This window comes from Salminus brasiliensis, chromosome 15, assembly GCF_030463535.1.
Source record: "Salminus brasiliensis chromosome 15, fSalBra1.hap2, whole genome shotgun sequence".
Classification (NCBI taxonomy): domain Eukaryota; kingdom Metazoa; phylum Chordata; class Actinopteri; order Characiformes; family Bryconidae; genus Salminus; species Salminus brasiliensis.
Window position 1 is genome coordinate 29,220,287 of NC_132892.1, and position 23,319 is coordinate 29,243,605.

The following is a 23,319-nucleotide window of genomic DNA, read 5'->3' on the forward strand; positions in this document are numbered from 1 at the left end:
TTGTATGAATTCCATTTCTCCAAACCCTTTCAGTTTAACCTTGTCAGTCCTGTTCATGTTCTAACCGTACTGTAGCAGCCATGAAGATCGCTTGTGCTTTATTTCTCCTATTACATCTTCAGCAAGTGTGGACTGGTGAGTGATCTTCACTAGGTCTGCATTCCCAACCTTTTTTAGTTTGTTTGCAAAGAGTGGTTAAACAACAGTTCAGCTGATATTTGGATAAAAATAATAGACACTATGTAGACATAAATATTGGGACACCTGCTCATTTATTGTTTCTTCTGAAATCCAGGGTGTTAAAAAGAGCTTGGTGGAGTAACTGTATCTACTGTCCAGGGGAAAAGGCTTTCTGCTAGGTTGCGGAACATTACTGTGGGGATTTGATTGCATTCAGTGACTGGAGCATTAGGCATAGTGCCAAGAGATTCATGTTTAAAAAATCTACTCCAGTTCTATTTTATTGGCAGTATTTCTCTACAGGAATGTACAAAAGTATCTCAAAGCTTTCATTAGAAGAGGTGTCCTCAAACATTTGGGCATATAGTGTATTTGTGTTACTTTTCAAATGTAAGTAGATAAGCCCCAGATATAAAAGCAATGTGAAACTACACTGTATATTCAGAAAAATCTCTGTATATGAGGAACAAAAGTTTTAAATAAGGTTTCATATCTGTCTTCTCTTCGTTTATTGAAATAATGAAAGAAGTGAAGTCATCCATGGATCTACTGCATTTAAATGTACTTTACATTTACAGATCTTCAGTATAAGCTCTGTGGTTACTGGACTTCTTCTAAAGGATTTGGGCTGCCTGACTTTACAGAAAGGATCATTTTGAATGATGTCACTGTCTTCTACCATGACAGCAATACAAAGTCCAAGATGCCCTGTCCTGACTGGATCAGCACCACTGTAGGAAGAGACGAATGGAGTAGCATTCATGACTGGTCAGACTACAACAGATATTTCTTTACCCTTGGTCTTCAGTCGGCTACTAAACAGTTCAACCTGACAGGTAATCTGCTTTTCTAGACTTCGGATTGTAAAATATATGCTGCCATTGTCCCGGAGGAACATCATTTCACTGCACTGTGTACTTTTACTCAGATGGAAGAACAATAAAGCTTGACTTGACATGACTTGACTTGTCTTGACTAGAAGTACAACACCTGAATCACTGCCAGGGTTGAGTAGTAACGGACTACATGTAACTGTGTTATGTAATCAGGATAAAACAGTAACTGTAATCCATTACAGTTAAAAAAGCAAGTAGTTAGATTTGAAAAAGTGATTACAACCTAAAAATATCACTACTATGAGAATGTGTTTGTGACATGTCTGTTATAAGTTATTAATATAACTTTTATTAATAAATTAATATTAATAATATTAATAAATCTGTTATGCATTTATTAATGAAAAAAGTGAAAAGTAAAAGACTCTTTTATGTAAATTCTCACAAAATATGATTACTGCTGTGATGAGGTATGTTTTATCCCAGTGGTGCTGTCATTTCACGATAACCTGCAACCTTTAGTGTTGTGTTGCTTTTATATAACAGCTTGGAAAATAAATGAAGTAGGAGATAAGTAAATAGAGCCGTGAATGTAGCATTTAGCATGTAGCATGTTTTAATGTTAGCATTTCCTTCTGCCAAATTATAGCTAGCTAGTCCCTTAACAAAAGTCCCTTCTTTATGTTACTGCTTGATTCTTTATATGACTCATCATAGAAACAGCATTCAGCTGAGTGATTCAGTGGTTGTGAAAACAGTAGATCAGCTTTTGGGGCAAATATAGAGCATTACTGAATATAACTTACATAACTGATCATGTAAGTAAATTAAAATGTCAAATTTGTGAAATATTTTGCAAATATATTTTGTCTGTCAGTCCTTTATTAATATTCTGTAGCACTAAAATATTCTGATTATTGTTTGGAGGGTTTGACTCTCAAGTGTTATTTAAACAACAACATTAAAACAGTACTATGTGTGTTTTAGGTAGCTGATGTGTTTTTGTTTGTTTGTTTGTTTTACACATTTTTTTTTATTTAGACAATTGAAGGTGTAACAGAGTAGTTTGTCACATTTGTGGAACTTAGAGGCTGTGGTGAATGTAAATGCAAGTAATATATTTAATAGAAATAAACACACAGAGCAGAACAGTATTCAAAATGAACCACAACTGGATACAAAAACAAACATGACCAAAAAAACAAACTAAATAACAAACAAACAGAATAACATAACCTAAACAAAGCTAACGACCATGAACTACCATTAAGCACATGCACAGACCAGACAAGGAACACCTGAGATTGATAAGAGGGCGGGGCTACAAAGTAGACACAGGTAGGAACATGACAGGGCACTGTAGAATTAAAGAGATTAATTAATTGATTTGTGAAATATTTCATGTATGCTTTCATCTTTATACATGATCAGTTATTAAAAGTATACACAATTATTTTAGAATAGTTTAATATAATGTAATGTTTGACCCCAAATCTGAAGTAACATATTCATAGTTATTTGCCCTAAACAAGTGGAATTGTGTTTTTTTGGAGGGTAAAGGGCCTTGCTCAAGGGCCCAACAGTGGCAGCTTGCCAAGCCCGGGAATTCTCTTTGTAAAGTGTATTTGTGTTTGTGAAAACTTCTGCAAAAACTGAACATATTCTTATTATTATTTTATTCAGTTTTCCACAGCTGCCTTGATCATTTCTGACTGTTGACACAGTAACTAAATAGGGTTTCTTTATATTCCTGATACACGTTTTACTCCACCTCTAAAACAACAAACCATATTTCCATTGCCTTTTTTCAAAACTGCTGGTAAAAAGGTTAATATAACATAAAAACATTAAAATACTTAATAATACTGATCAATACTGTTCACTATTAAACTATCTGTCTTACAGTGTTTGGAATGAGACAGTATTTCATGTTTCTCTGATTCAGGTTCACTGTCTGACCAGAACATTTACCAGGCTTCTGGATGCTGTTCTCTGTACCCAAATGGGACGTACAGGGTACTGGTGACCCACGCATTCAATGGCAAGGACTTCACAAGTTTCGACATGAACACCAAGACATTTGTAGCTGCAGTTCCTCAGGCTGTCCTGTACAAGACTCTGAGGGAGAGAGATTCAGTCGCTATAGAAGAGATAGTAGCATATTACAAAAAATCATGTCTGGAACGACTGAACTTATTAAAGCAAGCTTCCTGGTAAATGTAAAATTTAATTTCCATTCCACATTGACATGATACACACAAATCTCAGCATCATATGTACTGAACATCCAGTGACTAACACATCCTGACAGCATTTTGTACAATGTAAAACAAAGAACAAGAAAAAAATCTAAAATCCTAAATTTTGCCAAAAGTCCTGGATTCTCTGAGGGGCAATCTGCCATACTAAGATCTTCAGTAGTTAAATCTTGCTGACGTACAAAGCAATGTGCCACAGCATGCTTTAGGGCGTGGCCTAAAACAATCTTTACTTTCGCTTTAAGTGTTGATCCAGTTTTTAACTTCTTCAAGAATCCATGAAGATCGCTTGTGTTTTATTTTTCCTCTTATATCTTCAGGAAGTGTTAAGTGGTGAGTAATCTTCACCATGTCGTTTACAGACAGGTTTCAGATTCCTTAACATCCAGGATGTAGTTAGTTAAGGTTCATTGCAGCTCTTTAACCTTGTCTTGAGTATCCTTACTTCCTTGTTTATGTGCTACTGGTCCTACGCAGTATTTTAAATATTTGACAGCCTCTTCTGGTTTAGATCTAGTCGACATTTCTTAATTGTGAACTTAATGAATCAACAAGCTGACAGTAGTGAAGTTTGCATTTCATGTCAGATTCAGAATTCTGCTTTACTTAGATCAGATGGTTAAACTGAAATTTGCAACATACCACAGTAACCACAGATGCCTAAAATGTTACCACATAAATGACAGGCTAAAATGTCAAAAATTAAAAAAATAAAAAATAATTAAATAAAAACAATTCATGAAAAATAGACTCTTAAGAAAGAAAATAGGTCTTAAGAGAGAGAATGGCATTATGCATTTACGAAATATTATCTTCATAAGGAAAAATACATACTAACCACAGATCAATTTAAAATTAAAGATAATATTAAGATAATATAAAGATCATTTAATTTTTTTTAAAAGGACAAATGCATTTATTTACAAATGTATACCTGCTTATTTATTTTTTCTTCCAAAATTAAGGTTATTTACCATAGCTTATCCTGCTTTTGTTGGATTACTGCTCTACAGGGACTAGACAAACCATGTGTGCATTTGCACATCTGTGCCAGCAATGGGTGCAACTTAATGTAGCCGATTGCATTCATTAAAAGGGGTGTCCACAAACATTTGGACATAGTATATTTGTGTTTCTTTTTAAATTTAGCAGCTAAACCCCTAAAGCAACATAAAACTACACAATATATTTGATATGATTTTGTTCATGGATAGAAAAAGCTCTGTATATCAGGGACAAGACATTTTTGGACATTGTTATGGTTTCATATCTGTCTTCTCTTTATTTAATGAAAGATTAAAATGTATATATTTCCACTTTATTAAACACCAACTTTACATTTACAGATCTTCAGTATGACAACTGTGGTTACTGGGTGTACTCTAAAGGATTCGGCCTGCCCGAATATACAGAACGGAGGGTTCTGAATGATGTCACTGTCTACTACCATGACAGCAGAACAAGGTCCAAAATGCCCTGTCCTGACTGGATCAACACCACTGCAGGGAAAGAGGAGTGGAGTATTATTCAGTTCTGGTCGGACCACAACAAATACATTTTCACCCGTGGGTTTCAGTCGGCTACTCAACAGTTCAACCTGACAGGTAATCTGCTTTCCAGACAGATTATTAAGTGCAAAATCCTCCTGCTAACTTTAACCCTTTATGTTCTTGCCCTTCTTACATTACTGAGCTCCTTCATCTTTACTGTCCTTCTTGTCCCTCTGATCTTCTGGTACTAGACTTCTTGCGGTCCTACACACAAGGTGGCAGCTGACCCTCTTTCCTCTATTCTACACACTGTTGTTCCTTTTCTGAGACCTGGTTCTGTTCCTGTCCTCCCATGTCTCTTTGCGAAGTGTACTTTGTACATCTAACTTGCTCATTTTCAACTACCAGCTTTTTAAAGCTTTCCTTTTTAACCACAAAAGTGTATCTTCAAACCATTTACAGTGTTTGGAAATGAGTATTTATTATTGTTGTGTCTCTGATTCAGGTTCACTGTCTGACCAGAACATTTACCAAGTAACCGGATGCTGCTCTCTGTATCCAAATGGGACTTACAGGGCATTTATAACCCATGCATTCAATGGCAAGGACTTTCTAAGCTTCGACATTTACAGGAAGACATACGTAGCTGTAGTTCCTCAGGCCGTCCAGTACAAGAATCAGGGAGAGAGCGATTCATTCACTGTAGATGAGACAGCAGCATACTACAAGAAAACCTGCCTGGAACAACTGAATATATTTGCGCAAGCTCCAGAAGTCCTCGTCAGAAAAGGTCAGATATGTTCTTCACTTCTTCTTTCTTTACTGCATCCCTGAAAGCACCGTCTCACTAAGCAGAACATGGCTAATTCAGAACTGTGGGGCTCATGGGAGGTTATGATAAGATTTCTTTTGTGCAAAATGTGTCCTCCGCATTTACCCCATCTGTGGTAGTGAACACACACTCACACTAGTGAACTAGGGGGAAGTGAGTACACACACACCCAGAGCAGTGGGCAGCCAACTCCAGCGCCCGGGGAGCAGAGAGGGTTCAGCGCTCTAACCGCTGAGCCACCACTGCCCATGACGGTTGTTGTGGCCCATTTATGCAACTTCCCTTTACCTTGTGTTAAAATGGACCAATAGAAATGCTCCAAAATGACTGATAAACTCTCTTTACATTGACCTGCACTGCTAGGGTTGCAAACCTGACAGGAAAACAACAACCAGGGTACAGAACAACAGTCCTATAGCAATGCAAAACAAAGCAAACACAGGTATACATGAGATGGCTGGGCTACAAAGAAGGCAAAGATTAGTCTCTTGTCATTTTTCCAGCTCCAGAAGTCAGGATCATAGAGCAGCAGAAGGCCGGATCCATTACAGTCACATGTCATGTGACTGGGTTTTACCCCCGGGTGGTTCAGGTGGTTTGGCTCGGTCCAGATCTTCAGCCTGTGGATGAAGGGGTCACTGATGTGCTGCCGAATGAGGACGGCACGTACCAGACCAGAAAGAGTGTGATAGTTCCAGAGGAGGATGTAGGAGAACACACCTACAGCTGTGTAGTGCTGCATAGCAGCGTACCGGACAACATCACCAGAGTCTGGGGTATGAGGACTTCTGCATGTTGTTAGATCTGCTACTTAATCAGTATCAGTACTGAGGCTTTTCTGATTGATCTATTAAAGATGAAATGAAATGAGTTGGTCTATTGATGATGTGTAATTACTGTTAGGAGGAAAGTCTGGACTGATCTCAGGATTGTGTTTTGTGTAGTTGTGGAGAAACGCAGCAGGATTGCTGTTTGGACGTCTCTTACCTGTGTTTGCTTGTTGGTGATTGGATTAGGTTTCTGGACCTGCTGTAGATCCAGAGGTAAGCAAATTAACTTAATGCAGTTCCATACCTACTGAATGATTACACAAATCCTCAAGTACAGGTTTCATTAGGGAGCTCACATCACACCTTCAGATTTGGTTATTTGAGTGTTTCTGACTGAACAGTTTTACTTTGTCCTGCTGTGTTATTCCTGTAGATGCTGTGAGCTGAACTGATCATCTTCAAGAATCACACAGTGGAGCTAACAGTGCTGCCATCCTTCACTATTCTCCAGTCTTACCTTACATTCATCTTCCATGTGTGTCTCTCCTTATCAACCTGGAAAGCAGAAACAGGGTGATTCCTGTTTGACTCCTGTAATAACGGCAGCTTTAGATGACCTGTGCATGTGTGATATCTATCTATTGGAAGAATTTGGGACTATTTTGTGGACCAGTAAGAATCTACTGCAGAAAAAAACCCAATGTCACACAGAAGACATCTGCAGAAGCAGCAAATGCCACTTCATCTGCCTGGGGAATTAAACACATTTAAATTATTATTAAAATAATTTATTGACATTAATTTATTTATTAAATACACTAATAAAAATGCGAGCTTACAATCAATCAACATGGCCCTGTTGTATCTTTATATTCATAATATACATTAATATTAAGCATTTTCATCAAGCTCAGTGTTTAGATGCTTTAGATTGCAAACTTTCAAAAAGTTAAATAAACAATTGATTAATGTTTTTATTTTAATTCTAATTAATAGTGGCAGAATAAAAGGTACTGTACACCACAATATGTTTGGTAGAAATATTGAGACATAGTGGCCCAAGTTTATTGCTCTGGCCATTAGACTCTGGGTGCAAGCTGGACAGATGTCTCCATGAGCTGGAAGAAGTAAAGTTTCCATGCCAACACCTGAGGCATCTACCTCAGATGGTTTCTCTGGTTAGTGATACTAAAGGACGTTGGCTGCGCCTTCATTTCTTCAAAGGTCTCTTGGGTATTGGCAGTGCAATGGAATTGGTCTGGGGTCTTCCGGGAAAGGGCGATGAGGGGAGCCACCACATGACTAAAGTTCTGTACAAAGCATCATAAGAAGTTGACAAACCTCAAGAACTGCTTAACCAACCAGATAGAGGTAGGATGTAGCCAGTCCACCATGGCCTAAATCTTGGCCAGGTCCACGTGGAGGGTGCCCTTGGACACCGCCAAGATTGTTGAGGCATGGAGCTTAATGTGCAGGTGGTTCTCCAGTAGCAGCTGACTGGCCTGATGTGTTCCACAAGGGACCATGTGTAAATGAATATGTTCCAATATGCTCCAAATAAATGAAGTGCCTTCCTCAGCTATTTTCTTTTTACATAGTGCTGAAAGACTCAGGGGCATCTTGAGCCCAAATGGCATTACTCTGTACTTTTAATGCCCACTGGACAACTGGACTTGAGCAGTGCCCACAACCTGATACACAACAAGCAGGGGGATGAATGAAAAACAGCATTCAGCATTTGGTGAATATGGTGACAGTCTTTGATGGTGATTGAGTTTAGATCCAGATACTCCACACAAGGGCGAAGGCTTCCATCCTTCTTGCCCACAAAGAAGATGTTTGCCCCTGCAGGAGAAGAAGATGGGCAAATAAAGTCTAGTCTGATTTCTCACACACTCCATAGCTGAGTGCTCAGGGAGAGAAAGTGCAAACAACTTCCCCAGGTTTTTTTTTAGCTGGAGCTCTGAGGTGATGGGCACACATAGAGATCTTCTCATTTGGATGGCAGCTCTGGAATGGTAAGCTCGGCCTTCAGCTTGTCATTTAGCCCCTTCTGGTCTGAAGAGCCTCATAATTCTAGCCACTTTTTAATCTGCCACTGAGCAGGAGCCCTTGGAAAGGGCCAGCAGGTAGGAGTTTAAAGGGAAGTGTGCCAGCACTGGTTGAGTGGCTTCAATGTGACTAATGCTGGCATCCACTGGACCAGCTGCTGCAGCTGCTGGTCATGGCAGTCAATAGTGGCACCCTGACCTTAAAGGGCTGCATTTCTGCCAGGTCTATGTTTGGGTGCAAAGTGGAAATCCTGTGAGAACTACTCTAATTATAAATTAAACTGATTACAGTAATGTATGTTTGATATCTAGGTATTTGTTAACTATTATTAATATTGTTGCTATTTATATTTATAATATAATGTGATTTAATAAATGTTGTGACAATGAGCAGTTTATGCACTATGGGAGAGAAGTCCCTTCCAGCCGAATTGAAACTAGCAACCCTGGTAGGGCAAGTACCACATTTTACCACTGGACCACCAGTGTACAAGCACAGGTAATGCATGGAATTAATTACTGGATTCTCTGATGTGTACTTTGCTATTCTGAGCGCTAGAGTAGTTAAATAGTGGTGATGTACAAAAACAATCTGGCAACCTGATAAATGCAGCTTTAAGGTGTGGCCTAGTGTGTGCTTTATGACTGCTTGCTTTATGACTTTTAGACTAAAACAGTGTCTACTTTCACTCTTCTCAGTGCAGTGCTGTTCTTAACTTCTTCCAGAAGCCATGAAGAACCTTTGTGTTTTATTTCTCCTCTTACATCTTCAGAAAGTGAGGACAGGTGAGTAGGTCTTCTGTAGATCAGTTTCGAATGTCTTTACATTCAGGATCTTACTTACATTTACACTTAGAGATCGTAGAGTGTCTGAACAGCATGTACAGTTGTACTGTAGGGTAGGTAAATGTTATAGCAGCCCTTTGGCATTGTGCTCAATGCCCTTACTTCCTTGTTTGTATGCTACTGGTCAATATTCAACATCCCTGGTCTTCCCTGGTTTAAATCCAGTGTAAATTTGTCAATAATGAACTTAATTAATAAACAAGCTGAATGTGGTTAAGTTTACCTTTCATGTCAGATTTGGAATTGTGTTTTTCTCAGAAATTATTATTAGTTTGTGGAATTGAAGAATGCAATACACTACAGTTATGACCTTTAGCTAAAATGTGTACCATTTAGATGTGAACAAGCTGTCATGGTTGGTTAGACCAGACACAGAGGGACAAACACTCGCAGAGATGGAGCTAATGCAAGTACTTTAATTAACAAAAAGAGGTACAACACAGAAGGTAAACGAAAGCAAGAAATGCAGCAACTAAAGTGACTAAACAGTAAAACAACGTAAACTCGGCAACAAAACCGGGCAAACACAAAAGCACACCTGAGAGCTGTGGGAGCTGAGCTGGGTGAGCTGGTGAGGGAAAACTGGGAACAACGCAAAACTACCTACCAGGCAGTACCTGAGAGACTACAGGGAAAAGTAAGAACAAGTGTGAACCACGCAGAGATTACACAAAACTGGGGGAAGAGAGCTGGGGAACCAGCTGCTGAACCATAAACAGTTAGGCCGACCAAACCTGGAGACGCGAAGTGGAAGAGGGTCACCTAGCTGGAGCGAGACTCGTGGAGGTATCCAGGGAGCGAGCGAAAGCGCCTCGCAAAACCCGACAAAAGAAGCAAGGTCCACTAGAGGACCTGAACTGTGAACCAAACTGGCCTAAACAAACCGTGATCTGAGTCACGAGCCTCTCTGGCTACCTCGAGGCTCTGAACCTACAATTCTTAGTGAGGAGCTTTGTAGCCGAGCTCCTTAAGTACCCCCCGTCTCAGGTGAAATACATTACTAAACAAGACATGACATAATTAACAAAACAAGTAACATGTGAGACGACAAATTAACTGAACCAAACATATGAACATGAACAGAACTCTGAACCGACACATTGAATCAAACTTCAACTGAAACTCAACAAAAGTCTTTAAGGGAGCCTGCCTAACTCGAGTCTGCCGTGGTGGCGGGCGTGATGACGCACACCTGACACAGGCAATGATGTCTATAGTAGGCAAATTGTTATCATAGGGAAAAACACATATGCAACATCATAAAAAAGTAATTGCATAGATCAAATAATATGAATATAGATATATTTGTTTGTATATTTGTTAATATATACTAAGGACAAGCATGAACCACGCAGAGACTAAACAAAACTGGGGGGAGAGAGCTGGGGAATCAGCTGCAGAACCATAAACGGTTAGGCTGACCAAACCTGGAGACGCGAAGTGGAAAAGGGTCGCTAGCTGGAGCGAGAGTCGGTACTGTGAACCAAACTGGCCTAAACAAACCGTGATCTGAGTCACGAGCCTCTCTGGCTACCTCGAGGCTCTAAACCTACAATTCTTGGCGAGGAGCTTTGTAGCCGAGCTCCTTAAGTACCCCCCCGTCTCAGGTGAAATACATTACTAAACAAGACATATATATATATATATATATATATATTAGGACCCTAAGGAACAAAATACATTTTTTTATTTTATTGTAATGTTTTCATCTATGTTCTCTTTATGTAATTAAATGATGAAAGACATATTCATATAAAGTCATACTGTATTTAATACAAACTTTACATTTACAGATCTTCAGTATGACAGCTGTGCTCACTGGACTTTCTCTAATGGATTCAGCCTGCCTGAATATGCAGAACGGAGGGTTGTGAATGATGTCACTGTCTTCTACTATGACAGCACTATGAGGTCCAAAATGCCCTGTCCTGACTGGATCAACACCACTGCAGGAAGAGATGAGTGGAGTAGCATTAATTTCTGGTCAGACCACAACAGATATGTTACCCTTGGGTTTCAGTCGGCCATTCAACAGTTCAACCTGACAGGTAAAAACGCTCCACTGCTACCAATGACCCTTTATGGTCTTGGCCCTGCTTACTGCACTGAGCTCCTTTATATATGCACTTAACTACAGATGCTGTTGGAACAAATGATCCCAGTAATTGTAGGTACATACATATCTACAGAAGTGTAGCTTCAAACTAAACTTTACAGGATTTGGAAATTAGTAAATATTTGTTGTTTCTCTGATTTAGGTTCACTGTCTGACCAGAACATTTACCAAGTATCTGGATGCTGCTCTCTGTATCCAAATGGGACTTACGGGGCATTTATGACCCACTCATTCAATGGCAAGGACTTCCTAAGTTTTGACATTAACAGCAAGACATTTGTAGCTGTAGCTCCTCAAGCTGTCCCATACAAGAATCTGAGGGAAAGAGATTCAGTCATTATAGAAGAGATTGCAGCATACTACAAGAAATCATGTTTGGAACGACTGAAGATATTAAAGCAAGCTCCTGGAGTCCACATCAGAAAAGGTAAGATATGTCTTTGACTGCATTCCTTAAGGCACTCATTAAGCATGGCATACTTGCTACTGTGGGTAGGATGATGGCTACCTATGAGTCATCACAATGTTCTACAGCAGATGGTTACAAACCATCAGATGTTACTGCATACTACAGCTATAGTGCTGACAACACAGATTTGGAAACCAAATATATAGAACAGATGTTGTGGATCTTCTTACCTTTAGGGGTCTAATTTGTCTCTTGTTGTTTCTCCAGTTCCAGAAGTCAGGATCATTGAGCAGCAGAAGGCCGGCTCCATTACAGTCACATGTCATGTGACTGGGTTTTACCCCCGGGTGGTTCAGGTGGTTTGGCTCGGTCCAGATCTTCAGCCTGTGGATGAAGGGGTCACTGAGGTGCTGCCGAATGAGGACGGCACGTACCAGACCAGAAAGAGTGTGATAGTTCCAGAGGAGGATGTAGGAGAACACACCTACAGCTGTGTAGTGCTGCATAGCAGCGTACCGGACAACATCACCAGAGTCTGGGGTATGAGGACTTCTGCACATCATTAAATGTTTTAGTTAATGAATTCTTAATCTATCAGTACTGAACACTTCTTCTCCTGAACTTCCTGAAACTGATTGTCCTGTTAAAGGACATTTCAGCCTAAAACTAGCATTAAATATGTGATCTGTCCCTCATTCAGTTCATCACTACAGAGGTTTTCAGGCTACAGACTTTTTGTACAGCAGTGAAACTTGTGTAAAACCCAGTGAAAACAGACCTGCTTTCTTCTGCAGGTGGAGAGAAAGCTGGAGGAATGGCTGTCTGGATATCTCTTGTCTGTATTTGCTTGTTGGCTGCTGGAATTGGTCTTGTAGTGTGGTGGTGCTGCAGAACTCGAGGTAAGCAACTCAGCTACTGTACAACAAAGAGGAGCTACAGAGGATTTTTCGATGTTTTTTGTATGTTCATATGTCAACCCTGTACAATTGGAGAAAAATAAATGGTCTTATGGCCTACTTAATATTTGTTTTTCATAAGTATATTAGTGAAAAATGCTCAAATAAAATATTATTTTCTAATATAGTTCCTTTAGTTCCATCCTAAATATGTAAAATATGAATTATTGAGTTCAGTATGCAGCATCTAAAGCTACATCATGTGTTTAAAATGGCTTCACAGCTAACAATCATTTGTTTTTCCTATAGATGCTGTCATTTGAACCTGTCTGAACACCATGGAGTCAATATAATAATAAATAAATTATGTCACATAAAGAAAAATGGCAAACCGGCAAAACATGTATCCAATCCAAGTATTATTTATTTCTTAAATTTTTTACAGTGCATTTTTTTAATTGCTTATGCAATGTTTATCAATGCTTGGAGGCTCATTCATGGGACACACCACAGATGCATTTATGTTTGGCACTGTTAGTTTTAAGAGTTTATATAATTAATAGTCAGGACATACATTAGAAACCCAGCAGCTTATATAAGCAGACATCCTACTGAACATTAGGCCAAAGTAAAGCAGTCATACAGACCTTACCTACATATTTTCAAAACAGGACCTTGTTGGCCATATCATGGATGTTTATTAAAAAAAAAAAAAAAAAAAAAAAAAAAAAAAAATATATATATATATATATATATATATATATATATATTCACGTTCCTCACCGTTACACCTGCATTGTGGTGAGGCTGTAATTTGCATTGTTTATTTATGTGTTTCTTTTTGCACAAAATGTTTTGGGCGGATGGCAGCGAAACCATTGCTGTGTGTTTTCTGCTCATAAAAAGCCAAGAAATGTTTTTTTTTTTCACCACCATTCTTTTAGCGTGTTTTGAACGTGCTGATGAGTTTCATTTCATGACCTCGTTGGCCATATCATGGGTTTTTATTATATATATATATATATATATATATATATATATATATATATATATTCATAAATTCATGCAATTATGTAGAATTTCTACCCTATGCTCCAAATGAATTGTTTTTATATTGGAAATTGGAAACATTTGTGATTTTCAAAATGTTTCATATTTTACTTCATTTGTTTCTGCTGCTAGACTGAATATTTTACATATAACGTACATATTTTGGCCAAAATATATAGTTCTGTTTCTCCTGTACATGCTGTGATCTGAACCCGTCTGAACACCATGGAATCAATTCACCGTGATATTTTCATGTCAAATCATGTCACAAAACTGCAAAAAAAATAAAATAAATCACTTATAATGCAGGAAAATACCAGTCCACTAATAATTACTGTATTTAATATTTTGTCAGTACATCATTATTTATTAGTTATGTGGTGTTTATCAATGCTTGAAGGCTCATCCTTGTGCTGTTTCTATATATATATATATATATATTTTTTTTTTTTTTAACTTTGAGGGACAAGCTCCCACATTTTTACACACCTCTACACTTGTGTTCATGTAACTTGACAACAAAACCAAGCAATTAAAGACAACAGAGAGTGAAAACTAACAGAAGCTGAGTGTTTATTGATGAGGCACAGCTGGGACCTCAGCTGGGTCCTCAGATCTGTGAGCCTCAGCGTTATCCTAGCTTCAGAGATCCACCTGCACAGGTCTGTGTCTCTCCTGCAGCTCTACCACAACATTAGCTGGTGACCCTGGTCCTAACTGAGCTAAATAAGGTTTTAGAGAAGGAGGGCCGCCACACTGCACCGCGCAGGGGGGACTGCGAGCTTGGAAACACTGCGCTGGCCGGTTCGCCTCCTCGCCTTGCCGTCGCCTACAGCTTGTAGAGGCTGTCGACTCGCGAACGCGTCACAGCATCCGGCACGTCATCACTAATCCCGCCCGTATTCAGACAGGTCCCGCCTCCTGGGCTGGGATTGACCGGGATTGGTCAATAGAAGAGCACCTCCTTGCCTGGGATTGGCTGGTTGTTCGTTTGGTTATATAGTGAGTTAAAATGCATACAGCTATGGTATAATTACATGGTACAGATTTATGTATAGTGCTAGTTCTGTATAATGCTATATATAGTCGCATATTTTTTAATATATAATGTATAACTTTGTTATATAATGTTCCCTGCTGTTATTTTTTTCGGTAGTAGTGTTTAATAGTGGTATTTAATAGCAGTTAATGTGCAGATGCAGCAGTACAGAGCTTTTAAATAAGAATTTGACCCTTTGACCCTGCCTGATCTATACCACCCCCACCCCTACTATATGTACAGGCACTGCTGACTAGCTTGTGAACCAAAATGGTACATCGAAAACACTTTTTAGTGTTTAAAAGTATTTTTTTAAATATTAGTTTAGTAAATATTTAAGTCAAAATGAGTAAAAACTGCATTAAAATCTAAGTGCTATGCTACATTTATATAAGCAGATTATAAGGCATTATATAGGCAGATGTGGCCTAGAGGTAGTCCACTGGTAGTCACATTCCTCGCCGTTACTCCTGCACTGTGATGAGGCTGTAATTTGCATCGTTTATTTATGTGTTTATTTTTGCACAACATGTACATCATAGAGTAAATCTGTTTTGGCCGGATGGCAGCAAAACCATTGCTGTGTGTTTTCTGCTCATAAAAAGCCAAGAAATATTTAAGTATTTATTTCGCCACCATTCTTTTAACTTCAGCTCAGTCCTCATTGGTTGACAGTCTTTCAGGCATCAGGTCATTCATGTTTCCCACAAAGGAAACCGGCGTCCACCCCACACTACTACAGGATACTGGGTCGTGAATATTAACCGTGTCAAATTTACGACTCACGACCGGGGAAGATCATCGATCACGATCCCCCTGAAATCAGGACCCACATTTTACTTTGCACAAAATGACCTCACAGAGAAAATCTGAAAACATGCTAGCCAAAGAAACTGATCTTTTGACCCCGTCCAGCTAAGAATACAGTTTTACAGAGCCAGGCCACCTGAAACCACCTGAAACGGCTCTTCTAAATTACACGCTGGATATTTGTCTTTTATTTTTTCAGATTTATAAAGCATCAGCATTGTTCCACTATTGTTATAAACCACATTAAACACTAAATATAGCTCTTTTTGCTAACATTGTACTTAAGGAGTCCGAAACTGTTTAGACAGCAGTGCTAAAGGCTACAGAGCTCAGACAGGATTAAATGCTTCTTCTCTGTGATTTAGAAACCGTTGTATATGTATATGGTTCTTTAAAGAACCTCTACATAGCACCAAAATGGGTTCCACTCTTGCTACAAAGTCTTAGAGCCATTTTTTTTAGCACTACAGGAGTGTAATCTGCTCAGCCAGGATGTCCAGCCAGCTAAAGGCTCTAGCCACCTTAAGCCCGTCCTGCTTAGCCAATCACAGCGCGGGGGGGGCGGGGCTTGTCTGAATACGGGCGAGGAAACGAATAAACCCCCTCCATCCTCCAGCGTCGCTTCCTGGGACCGTCCGCCATCCCTTTAATTGCAGGGAGCCCTCGACAGGAATAGAAAACCAGCGTCCAGCTATTTATTTATTTAATTATTTATTTAATTGATCCGTTATTATTTATTAGCAGATCATGGCCGAGGTTCCACCCGTAATAAACATCTCGGTGTCCCTAAAGATGGAGCCCAACGACGGCCCCGTGTTTTTCAAAGCGGACGGGTCGCGGTTCGGACAGACGAGGACGATAAAACTGCTGACTGGGTCCAAATACAAAATCGAGGTGGTGGTGAAACCGGGCAAGGCGGAGGCCGCGTAAGAACAACCGCACGCGCACACACACACACACACACACACACACGGGCGGACGGGGCTGCGGAGATGAATGACCTCCCCCCCCTTAGCTGTGCTGGGATCAGCAGCCTGGTGTGGGTCCTGCAGGGCCGGGGTGTGGGCTGTGCGCGTGATGATGGGTGGTCAGCAGGTTATCAGGGCAGATAAGGAGCAGGCGCGTTAAAGGCGTGGTATTTTAGATCTAGAAGGCTTGTCCAAATGTTTGTGGACACCCCTTCTAATAAATGCATTGAACTACTTTAGGTTGCACCCATTGCTGATACAGATGTGCATATGCACACACACACAGGTTGTCTAGTCCCTGCTAATAGATGAGGACTCTCTGGTGCAGATAAACATTGATGAATCTATTGTCACTGTGCTGCCTAATAATGCCAGGCGTGGGCTAGAGGGGTATAAAGCCTCCCAGCATTGAGCTGTGGAGCAGTGGAACTAGCTGTGTTCTCTGGAATGATGGTGGTGGAGCTCCATCCAGTACTTTTGGGATGAGTTTGGGATGATGAGGTGGGGTGGTGATCATCATATGTCCTGACCTCACTAACACAGCAATGCTCCTCCAAAATCTAGCAGAAAGCCTTCTTCCTGGGACAGTAGAGAGAGTTACTCCAACAAAAGCAGGGTTAACTATTTTAATAGTCTTGATTTTGGAAGAAACAGTGAATAAGCAGGTGTCCCAATATTTTTGTCCATTTCGTGCATATGTGGAGAATATTTATATGGAACCATGACAACTCAAAGAACCAATTGAATGCATGAGAAGATCATTTATATGATGGATGTTGTTCTGGTTGTGCTGCAGTAGAACTGACAGGTCCGTCTCTTGTCTTACTGGTCTTTTCAGCACTATGGGGATTGGCTCCGGCAGCTTTCCTCTGGAGCAGCAGTCCAAAGATGATGAACAGATTGTATATTACGGGTTTTACGACACTGAGGGAGTGCCGCACACCAAAAGCGGGGACAGGCAGCCGGTGCAGGTCTCCATACAGGTGAGCTACTGTTAATGTATGGTGTAATAAAAGAGTGTAAAAGTGCTACAAGGGGTTCTTTGATTGCTCTTCTCAACCAACATGAAACCGGTCCCTTCCATGCATTGCATGCCTGCATTTTCACCCAAACCGAATTCGGATTCAGAACCTGAAAAGTTTGTTCCCAGTCAAGTTGTAGAGGGCAGGGAAAGCCACAATGGCAGTGCCCTCGGAGAGCGTGCAGCAGTCTACTTCCATTGATGACGCATCCAGATCCAATCTGGATCAAATACGGGCCAGATTGCTGGATCTGGTCCGAATCAGTTAAGAGGTTTGTAAACTTGGAGTGTTTCCCCTTGGGTTTGGTGGTTGGTGTGGCGCAACAGATAACACCACTACTGGCCAGGAAGCTACCACACCATGTGAGAGACTAGGGTTCGATTCCCGGTCTGGGTGACTAGGTGCTGCGCTACACCAATAAGAGTCCTTGGGCAAGACTCCTAACACTACATTGGCCCTCCTCTGTAATACGAGTAACCTTGTAAGTCGCTCTGGATAAGAGCGTCAGATAAATGGTGTAAATGTAAATGTTTATTTTCACACAAGGAAAAAGCTAAGCACACCAAAATGCATCACAGCCCACAAATCATGTGACAATGTTCTCTCTGCTTAGTGGTCAAGTCAGTCAGTCTGGGGTGGGAGCAAGAAAGTTAATACAGGAAGAAGGTCCTGTGTTCTGGACTAGGGCAGATCAGAGGGCACATCACGTTCTCACCACGAACAAACTGCAGTTCGTTTGGTACCAGACCGAGACCACCTCCTCTCAAAGGTCTCTGTGTGGTTGTTATTATTCACATCTGCCCAAACGAATCACACCAAGGGTGAAATCGACCCAGAGTCTGGACTAAAAAGCACAGGTGTGCAAACCTGACCAGAAGATCATTTGGTGAAAAAGAGCTATTAGCAATGTGATAGAAGAACCATTTCAGGTCCATAAAGAACCATGTTTGTAAAAGAGATGCTAGAACGAAGGCACCGAAGCTCCTCATTAAAAACATGATGTCTTCTTCTCAGTTCAAGGACGCTGGAGTGTTTGAAACGGTCTGGCAGGTGAAATACTACAACTACTACAAGCGGGAGCACTGTCAGTTTGGCAACAAGTTCAGCTGCATCGACTACGAGGTGAAGCCTAACGAGACGCGCAGCCTGATGTGGATCAACAAGGAGGTCTTCCAGTAAGAGACAGCCACCATAGCAATAACCGGCTGAAGCACAGCGCAGCGGCACTACACCTGTGTGGACAGTAACCATCACTGGGCAGTTTATGTACTGGACGGAGGCATGGAGTCCGGTCATTTTAAAAGGAATACTCAAGCCAAAGATGCTAACACGGCTAACAGTGTGGCAGGGACCTATCAGCATGATTTACTCATTACTATTAGCGTGTTAGCATTTCTGAATGACGTATTCCTTTAAGAGAAAGAGACGAGGGCCTTCAATGACTGATCAGTGGTCAAAAGTGGTCAAAAATCTTCACAGTTTTTTTTTGTGTGTGTGTGTCATGCATGTTGATGGTTTGTATGCATTATTAGTCAATCAAGGACCAAATTTTAACCCCTTGAACTCCTATTATTCAGTTATTCTTATTAAGGCTTAGTAGTAAGCAGCTACACATTATTTGCTAGCTATGAATTGAATATGTGTGTAGTTGTGAGTGGGGGATTCAAGTGAAGACCCCAATATAGAGTTTTTAAGGGTTTAAGGGGTTAAAAGTGTGCATAGTGTTCTGTTCGTTTTACCTGTTAGAGAGAGATCCCCTCTATCTAATGCTGTTCTTATTGCACTGTAGATCTTCTGTGATATTGGGCCCTTTTTTGTTATTAGTGTTTCAGTAATTCAGAACAAACTTCAGTTATGTTCCCAGATTTTCCTCGAACTGTAACCCATACCTCACGCTCGGTTTGTATGCTGCCCAGTAGCTTATATATTTGCATATTAAATTTCAAGCATAAAGGTCAATCAAAGTGCTTTACGTTTAGAAAAGCACGATCAAACAGCAGGACATCAAATGAATATACATCAAATGAAGATAATACACCATGTGCGATTCATTCAGATGCATTCTCTCTCTGTACAAATGTGTTGTCATAGCAACTGTTGCTAGGTTTGGACAGGCAGAGGGTCTAGCTGTCCTGTCAGGCCCATGCTCTGCCCACAGAAGTGTTCTATGGTAGCAACTGTTGCTAGGTTGGACAAGCAACACAATGGGGGGGGGGGGGACACAGTTGTGAGCAGAGCACGAAAAGGACAGTTAGGCCTGTTCCTTGGCTAACCTAGCAACGGTTACTATGAAAGAATGCATTTTTGGGTGACCTATTGATAAGCAAGCCTAGCAACACATTTTTGGATGGAGCGTGGTTAGGTTAATTAGGGCCATTGCTTGTTCGACCCAGCGACAGTTGCTAGGAGCACATTTGCGGACAATAGCATGGATAGGACCGTTCGACCCATTGACACAATTTTGGGTAGAGCATGGTTTATTGAATTAGGCCCATTCATAAATAACCTAGCAACCGTTGCTACAAAAGGACGCATTTGTGGATAGGAGCATGGATAGGTCACTAAGGTCCATCGCTTGTCCAACCTAGCAACAGTTGCTATGAAAGAACACATTTGTGGACAAGGCCATGGATAGGGCACGTTTTTGGGTGGAGCATGGGCAGGTTAATTAGGGCCATTGCTTGTCCAACCTAGCAACAGCTGCTACAAAAAAAACATGTTTGAGGACAACAGACAGTTTGGCTTGTCCAACCTAGCAACAGTTGCTTTGAAAAAACACATTTGTGTATAGGAGCATGGATATGTCACTAAGGTCCATCGCTTGTCCAACCTAGCAACATGGATGGGGCAGTTGTCCATCCTTGCAACGGTTGCTATATGCGAACACATTTTGGGTGGAGCATGGGCAGGTTAATTAGGGCCATTGCTTGTCCAACCTAGCAACAGTTGCTATGAAAGAAGCTCACTGCTAGCAGTGTAGGTACCTAGGAAGGGCGTAGGAGAAGGGAAGGTTAATGCATTCCTGCATTTTGGACCACGCTCTCCATCGCCCACATCTTACAGTACATTTTCTGCCCCGTCATGGTTACCAACATAATGGAACTTCTTTTTTTTCAGCGTCTCTTCACTGATAATGCCTTACTGAAGGCATGCAGTTACTCCAGTATTTTAGCTGTACAATGAAAAAAGGGCAGCGCTCAATAATGCTTGCTCCAAAAGGGTGCTGTCTGCATATATCTGCATATACGATTATACGAAGTTAATGTGATAAAGAAAAGGCCGATCGCTGGACGTGGTGATGTTCCGGGACTGGCGCTGGTACCTATTTATTTGTGAATGGTGTGTGTATTTATTGTGTGAGAGTATACAGTATGAACTGTTTCTGGATTCTAGTTGTTTTTATAGTCGTTTATGGCTTCTTCAGTGCTTTTTAAGTTGCCTACCTCTTCATACCACAAACGAACTGAAGGCCTGCACCACTCCATATTTGGGTTTTTTGCTGATTGGTGATGAATATACCCAATTTGCCGTCATTGTCATCAAGTTATAATGAGTTACAGTACGTTCCTTCTGTGATGACCATATTACAATCACATACAATCTTACTACCTTCCCATGAGTGAGAGCGTGGGTGCTGCTAGAACAGAAGACCATATAAGTTGATGACAATCCAGAACAACGACCTTATAAGGTTTGAAAATATCATCGAAATTCGAAATATCAGCACAGTGGTTGGAGTGGGCCTTTACTTCAGATGAATTAAAGCATCTCATAACTTATTGCTTGAATTTTTTGTTTTTACTTTTATTATATTGGCTTGTGTGGTAATTGTGTGCATTTCTCAATAAGTATCTGATTAATTGTGTCTTTTTTTTGTATTATTTAAGGCATTTCTGTGCAACTCTGAGCCAAATTGTTCACTTCTTTGGGTTTTTTCAAGATAAAAAGATCAAAATGCTTAAAAAGTGTCTTATTTCATGAGTATTCGCACACAGCTTACACTACACTTACACTGAAGGCATTTAGCAGACGCTCTTCTCCAGAAGTGCTTCACTGTTTACTCAGAAAATACCCTTAGTTTGTATCAGCTAGGATCCAAAAGATCCCTCTAAGCTACTCTAGATACTACTAAACACAAGAGTCAGTATGGAGACCATAATTCTCCACACTACACTTTGCCCAAGTACTCTCAGAAGAGGAGGGTCTTCAGTCTGGGTTTGAAGACAGTGAGCGTTGGACACCCAGGGGAAGCTCGTTCCACCACTTTGGTAAAAAAGTCTGGACGCTCGTCTTCCGTGGATCTTAAAGGATGGCGGGTCGAGCCGAGCCGTACTCGAAGCTGACAGGGCTCTTGGTGCAGATCGGCTTTTGACCATTGCCATCAAGTACGGAGGGGCTGGCTTGTCCAGTCTTGGCCTTGTAGGCCAGCGTCAGGGTTGTGAATCTGATGAAGCCAGTGAAGAGAGAACACAGCAGAGGAGGAAGAGCTGAACATGGCTGAATTTAGAAACGTTGAAGATGAGATGAATTGCAGGGGCTTGATGGAGGACCAGCCAGAGGGGAGTTGCAGTAATCAAGTCTGAACAAGCACCTGGGTGACCTCTCTAGAGCGGCAGGTCGAATTCTTCACTTTCGTGACCAAACTCGTGTGTCAGATCAGTGACTAGGCAGCTGCTTAGAGGGGGCCATGGCTGCTGATTGTTGGAAAAGGCTTTGACATTTGGATTGCTAGGCCTTTCCTAATGATTACTGTGAACAAGCCACAGCTAAGTAGGGTTTGAGGCCTTGTTAAAAGATATCTGAGGGTTCAGATCTCTTGGGAGGACCAAATGTTTGCATGGTGTTCGTTTCAATTTTTCAGAAATGTTGACCAGGGTGCCCAAACGTTTGCCTGCTACTTTATATACGAATTTTGGCTTTTCAACATCAGGGCGAGACAGTTTAGCACTGTCTGAGACGTCTTTACTCATGTTGTGTCATGTCTCAGCTCTTGGGCTGTCCTGAACGTATTAGGACGGCCCAATCTGGCCATGTTGGTCAGTTGTCCCACTTGTAAATGATTTAGTGGACAGTGAAACGGTCGGAGATCTTTTTAAACCCCTTCCCAGACTTACCTGCCTCTTCAACCTTCTTTCTGAAGGCCTCAGAGCGATCTTTGGTTCTGGCCATGATGGTGATCTGATCTTCACCACTCAGTTCAACTTCAGTCAAGAACAAAGCGATGTCTAAATGTCTGAGGTTTAAAATCCTGTAAAGATCCTCTTAAAATCCTCCCAAATCCTCTGTAACCATGTTCAGATCATCTGCAGCTGATGTAATTGTAATTTTACACAGTTAGCTAAATGTGTGGGTGTTTACCTCACAAAAAAATATATTTCTATTAATTACATTTTGCAAATGATCTGTTAAAGACATTTCTTGTCCAGTTATATGAAATCTCAGTTTTGTCAGAACTGGTGTTTATATGTTAAAGGCAAAGGTTTTCATGGGTGTCCTGGCCGTGGGGAGAGCAGCGGTCTGAGATCCCCAAACCAGAGTGAACAACTCAGGAGTCACCAAACTGCTCTGAATAGTAATAGAAATCTGTGGAGCCCCCTTAAAGTGCTTTAATTGGACTCATGATATATTTTCCTCCAATTCTCCCAGAGAGAGAGAGAGAGATCCTAAAAACGCCTAAACGCAAATGTAAACAAACGCATAGCGCCAGCGTTGATCGTTTATTTAGTTATTTAATAATGTATAGTTG

General features: G+C 40.7%; 4 protein-coding genes across 4 annotated transcripts; all 4 read left to right on the forward strand.

Annotated features, from left to right (window-relative positions):
• The first annotated feature begins 80 nt into the window (after positions 1 to 80).
• LOC140535518 (class I histocompatibility antigen, F10 alpha chain-like) lies at positions 81 to 3,233 on the forward strand. Its single transcript, XM_072656917.1, has 3 exons — positions 81 to 135; positions 759 to 1,016; positions 2,962 to 3,233. The coding sequence occupies exons 1-3, from the start codon at positions 81 to 83 to the stop codon at positions 3,231 to 3,233; spliced, it is 585 nt and encodes a 194-aa protein (XP_072513018.1).
• A 286-nt stretch (positions 3,234 to 3,519) lies between these two features.
• On the forward strand, positions 3,520 to 7,202 carry LOC140535474 (class I histocompatibility antigen, F10 alpha chain-like). The gene is made up of 6 exons (XM_072656870.1): positions 3,520 to 3,607; positions 4,621 to 4,878; positions 5,270 to 5,554; positions 6,100 to 6,372; positions 6,541 to 6,639; positions 6,800 to 7,202. Exons 1-6 carry the CDS (start codon positions 3,553 to 3,555, stop codon positions 6,811 to 6,813), a joined length of 984 nt encoding a protein of 327 aa, XP_072512971.1. The 5' UTR covers positions 3,520 to 3,552; the 3' UTR covers positions 6,814 to 7,202.
• Positions 7,203 to 11,111: 3,909 nt separating this feature from the next.
• Positions 11,112 to 12,485, forward strand: LOC140535475 (class I histocompatibility antigen, F10 alpha chain-like). Its single transcript, XM_072656871.1, has 3 exons — positions 11,112 to 11,311; positions 11,522 to 11,806; positions 12,056 to 12,485. Exons 1-3 carry the CDS (start codon positions 11,170 to 11,172, stop codon positions 12,352 to 12,354), a joined length of 726 nt encoding a protein of 241 aa, XP_072512972.1. The 5' UTR covers positions 11,112 to 11,169; the 3' UTR covers positions 12,355 to 12,485.
• A 3,685-nt stretch (positions 12,486 to 16,170) lies between these two features.
• On the forward strand, positions 16,171 to 21,538 carry cnrip1a (cannabinoid receptor interacting protein 1a). The gene is made up of 3 exons (XM_072657036.1): positions 16,171 to 16,509; positions 17,390 to 17,534; positions 18,588 to 21,538. The coding sequence occupies exons 1-3, from the start codon at positions 16,331 to 16,333 to the stop codon at positions 18,750 to 18,752; spliced, it is 489 nt and encodes a 162-aa protein (XP_072513137.1). The 5' UTR covers positions 16,171 to 16,330; the 3' UTR covers positions 18,753 to 21,538.
• Positions 21,539 to 23,319: the final 1,781 nt, after the last annotated feature.

What these genes read in the sequence shown, in the direction of transcription:
- cnrip1a (XM_072657036.1), top strand. Translation starts at nt 16,331, where the DNA reads ATGGCCGAGGTTCCACCCGTAATAAACATCTCGGTGTCCCTAAAGATG. An exon ending in CCGGGCAAGGCGGAGGCCGC is followed by an intron (nt 16,510 to 17,389) that starts GTAAGAACAACC and finishes TGGTCTTTTCAG; the next exon opens with CACTATGGGGATTGGCTCCG. An exon ending in CGGTGCAGGTCTCCATACAG is followed by an intron (nt 17,535 to 18,587) that starts GTGAGCTACTGT and finishes TCTTCTTCTCAG; the next exon opens with TTCAAGGACGCTGGAGTGTT.
- LOC140535518 (XM_072656917.1), top strand. Translation starts at nt 81, where the DNA reads ATGAAGATCGCTTGTGCTTTATTTCTCCTATTACATCTTCAGCAAGTG. An exon ending in TCTTCAGCAAGTGTGGACTG is followed by an intron (nt 136 to 758) that starts GTGAGTGATCTT and finishes TTACATTTACAG; the next exon opens with ATCTTCAGTATAAGCTCTGT. An exon ending in TAAACAGTTCAACCTGACAG is followed by an intron (nt 1,017 to 2,961) that starts GTAATCTGCTTT and finishes TCTCTGATTCAG; the next exon opens with GTTCACTGTCTGACCAGAAC.
- LOC140535474 (XM_072656870.1), top strand. Translation starts at nt 3,553, where the DNA reads ATGAAGATCGCTTGTGTTTTATTTTTCCTCTTATATCTTCAGGAAGTG. An exon ending in TCAACAGTTCAACCTGACAG is followed by an intron (nt 4,879 to 5,269) that starts GTAATCTGCTTT and finishes TCTCTGATTCAG; the next exon opens with GTTCACTGTCTGACCAGAAC. An exon ending in AGAAGTCCTCGTCAGAAAAG is followed by an intron (nt 5,555 to 6,099) that starts GTCAGATATGTT and finishes TCATTTTTCCAG; the next exon opens with CTCCAGAAGTCAGGATCATA.
- LOC140535475 (XM_072656871.1), top strand. Translation starts at nt 11,170, where the DNA reads ATGAGGTCCAAAATGCCCTGTCCTGACTGGATCAACACCACTGCAGGA. An exon ending in TCAACAGTTCAACCTGACAG is followed by an intron (nt 11,312 to 11,521) that starts GTAAAAACGCTC and finishes TCTCTGATTTAG; the next exon opens with GTTCACTGTCTGACCAGAAC. An exon ending in TGGAGTCCACATCAGAAAAG is followed by an intron (nt 11,807 to 12,055) that starts GTAAGATATGTC and finishes TTGTTTCTCCAG; the next exon opens with TTCCAGAAGTCAGGATCATT.